This window comes from Coffea arabica, chromosome 8c (genome assembly GCF_036785885.1).
Source record: "Coffea arabica cultivar ET-39 chromosome 8c, Coffea Arabica ET-39 HiFi, whole genome shotgun sequence".
Classification (NCBI taxonomy): Eukaryota; Viridiplantae; Streptophyta; class Magnoliopsida; order Gentianales; family Rubiaceae; genus Coffea; species Coffea arabica.
This window is the reverse complement of record NC_092325.1, coordinates 25968037-25971380: the sequence shown is the minus strand read 5'-3', so window position 1 is coordinate 25971380 and position 3344 is coordinate 25968037. Positions and strand designations below refer to the sequence as shown.

At 40.3% G+C, this 3344-nt stretch overlaps 1 protein-coding gene across 1 annotated transcript; it reads left to right on the top strand.

Annotated features, from left to right (window-relative positions):
• The first annotated feature begins 482 nt into the window (after positions 1–482).
• LOC113705232 (probable WRKY transcription factor 11) lies at positions 483–2626 on the top strand. The gene is made up of 3 exons (XM_027227016.2): positions 483–1290; positions 1936–2061; positions 2173–2626. Exons 1-3 carry the CDS (start codon positions 554–556, stop codon positions 2381–2383), a joined length of 1074 nt encoding a protein of 357 aa, XP_027082817.1. The 5' UTR covers positions 483–553; the 3' UTR covers positions 2384–2626.
• The last annotated feature ends 718 nt before the right edge of the window (positions 2627–3344 follow it).

The following is a 3344-nucleotide window of genomic DNA, read 5'->3' as shown; positions in this document are numbered from 1 at the left end:
TATCCCACGACCAAACAACCCATGCTAACCATATACCACGGCAAAGTCAGGTTTCTGATTTCCATAATCACGGCCAGAATCCCCAACCAACCATGAACCAACAAAACAGCTATTAATGCCTGTCGCCCAGACCACCAAAATCACAATATATACAAAACCATCCCCTAATGATCCAATTCCACACAAGTACACAACCCGATCCATAACTTGTCTTTCTCCTACCAAATCCTCGACACGGCTTGAATTCAATTTTCTCCTCTGGCGAGATATTGAAATCCTACTAATCATCTTAACTTGGTCCCCACTTAATAAAACAATACCACCAGAACAGAGGAAAGAACGAAAGAAAAATAAAGGCCACTGTCTTGTCTCTTTCTACACCACCTCGGCACCTATACATATTCAAACTACTGTTACTTTGACTGATACCCGGTCATCCGGTCACCCTAATCTCCCATATATTCCTCCTCCTCCCCCTGCTTCCACTTCATTTCTGCTATGCCTTCAAATTAATCTTTTTTCAATTTTTTGGGTGTAAAGCAATTTTTGAGAAATGGCTTTAGATTTTATAGGAATTTCAAAAATTAACGAACAAGTTGCTCTGCAAGAAGCAGCGTCGGCCGGGTTAAAATCCATGGAGCAATTGATCCGACTTGTTTCACATCAGCAACAAATGGACTGCAGAGAGCTGGCCGACTCTACCGTCTCCAAGTTTAATAGAGCCATGTCAAGTCTGAATCGGACTGGTCACGCCCGGTTCAGGCGTGGACCGGTTAATAAACCGCAGAATTTGGGTTTTCAGTCCTCTCCGGTGCCTTCTACTTCTACTTCTACTTCCTCTCAGTTTCATCCTTGCCAGGACTTGAATCTCTCTCCGGCTCCGGTTCTAGCACCGGAACCGGCGCCGGCGGGGGTTCCATCTCTGGGGTTGACTCTTCAGCCACAACAGATGTTGACTCTTGATTTTACCAAGCCAAACTTGGTGGCTCCGATTTCGAATCAAGTCGACCCGAAAGCGACGAACTGTGAGGTGGTTGCTAAGGACAGTTTTAGCATATCGCCGCCGATGTCGACGTCAGTGAACTCGTCCTCGTTCATGTCGTCCATCACCGGCGAGGGAAGCGTGTCGAACGGTAAACAAGGTTCTTCGTCCATGTTCTTAGCTCCTGCTCCAGCACTTTCTGCCGGAAAGCCGCCTATCGCTGGCAAAAGGTGCCGTGAACATGATCGCCACTCCGACAGCGCCTCCGGCAAGACCTCCGGTTCCGGCAGATGTCATTGCAAGAAAAGGTACACCTATGATGCCTCCTCTATTTCTTCAATAAATCTGTTTGCTTTACAAGGTGGACGTTAGTAAGTTCCTTCTTGCCGGCGCATGTTAGGAATAATTTGATTTTTTTAATATAAAATTTTCTTTTCTTTTAACTAGAATCTAAAAATTTTGTACCTTTTTTTTGGCGGTCAAAAGGAAAAAAAACGACATTTTATAGGCAAAAGTAAATTGGAAAAAATTGAAAGTAAGGAAAAACTGGTATCTTGGTAACTAGATATGGAAAGAAGAAAATCTATACATGTTTCTTGAAAAAAAAAAAAGGAATATATTGTTGACCTATTCCTTTTTTGGTGTATTTTTCAAGCAAGGGAAAAAAGAAAATCTTAAAAAATTAGAGAACTGTTGATTTATTGACTTAATAAAAGCGCGTGATGGTGACGTTCCTTGATAGGTCCAACCAGTCATAGATGCCGTATTTTAGACGTAACTCCCATCTTGATTGACCGCAGCCACTAATTTCCTCGGCGTACAATAGTATTCGTACTTATTAAACGGGGCACGATAATGAAATTCTTGTGTCTCCATTTGGTGCATGTTAGCATATGATACTTGTTAGGGGCGCACGATTACAAGACTGATTTTTTCTTAATTTTCGGTTACAGGAAATCCAGGGTTAAGACGATTGTCAGAGTCCCGGCGATTAGTTCAAAAATCGCCGATATTCCACCTGACGAGTACTCGTGGAGAAAGTACGGTCAGAAGCCGATCAAGGGCTCTCCCTTCCCACGGTAATTATCATGCATAATCACCCTGGGCTGTCGGACTTTCTAACATTGATGAATTTGATATTTTTTATTTTTTTGGCTAGATCTGATTAAGTTTTTTGATTCATTTCTCAGGGGTTATTACAAGTGTAGTACTGTGAGAGGATGCCCAGCAAGAAAGCATGTGGAGAGGGCGACTGATGATCCAACGATGCTGATTGTGACTTATGAAGGGGAGCATCGTCATACGCAAGGCGCGATGCAGGAGAATAGTACCACTAGTGCTGGAAGTGGCGGCACTTTAGTGGTATTCGAGTCAACTGGATATAAAGAACAGAGAGATTAAAGAACTGATGAAGCAAAAGGAGAAAAGGGAAAGTTAGGAGGGATCTTTTTGTAACTTCTGGGTAGTTGAGGGGGTGTTTTAGCCAAAGAGGAAGAAGTTATAAGTAGGGGTAGGTTCGGGATGGTGGGACATGAATGTACATGTTAGGAGAGAAAAGAGGTCTGAAAGGGTTGGTCTAATTTTGACTAATGTTTTAAAAGATTTGCTTATGATCTGTTTCAATTTCAATATTCATTTGCCAAACTTTTATTTTGTCTTTGCTTAGTGAACCAGAAGGGTCGCGGAAAAAGCATGCGTTGAAATTCCTGTAATCCAGAGAATCAGATCGTTTGATTCTTGTTCTGCGCAAACTGCAAAGAATACACGGGAAAGTCAACAATGTCGCGTAATGACATGTGACTAAAGAGAGAGATTAAGGAACAAAATTAGCTGGAGTACACTGGATAATTAAAATATGCAACAGTTGCTGCACTAAAGAATAAGATTTATCTGGAAAGGCTCGTCTCTAATATGACCGGCGACCAACTCAGTCTGCTTTAAAGAAAGTTGTGAAAATTCGACCGGACTGACCGGTCAAATGGTGGACCGGTCATGTTTTCGATCCGATGACTATTCAAAAAGAAATTGACTGAACTAATAACAATTGGAAAGTTTAGTTAGAATTTACTTTTTTTAAAACAAATATTTCAACTTTATTCAAGTTTTTAGTATTAAAGTGAATAAATTTACTTCAAATCCTTGAATTGAAGTTGAAGTGAAACAATGAATTGAAAGTTTTTTAGTATACTTTTTGATTAGAGTTTAAAAGCAACCTTTAATACTTAAAAGTTGAATTTCATCGATAATAAGCACTTTATCCTTCAAATTTCTTCTAACAGTCAGTTAACTCCCTAAAATCCGAAAATTGTCTTTTTTTCCAATTTTTTCTCCCATTGTTTCTTTTCAGTTTTTGATATTTTTT

Excerpts from the sequence above, each read along its gene's own strand:
- LOC113705232 (XM_027227016.2), top strand. The coding sequence starts at position 554 with ATGGCTTTAGATTTTATAGGAATTTCAAAAATTAACGAACAAGTTGCT. Across the intron at positions 1,291-1,935 it reads AGATGTCATTGCAAGAAAAG|GAAATCCAGGGTTAAGACGA; the intron begins GTACACCTATGA and ends TTTCGGTTACAG. Across the intron at positions 2,062-2,172 it reads AAGGGCTCTCCCTTCCCACG|GGGTTATTACAAGTGTAGTA; the intron begins GTAATTATCATG and ends TTCATTTCTCAG.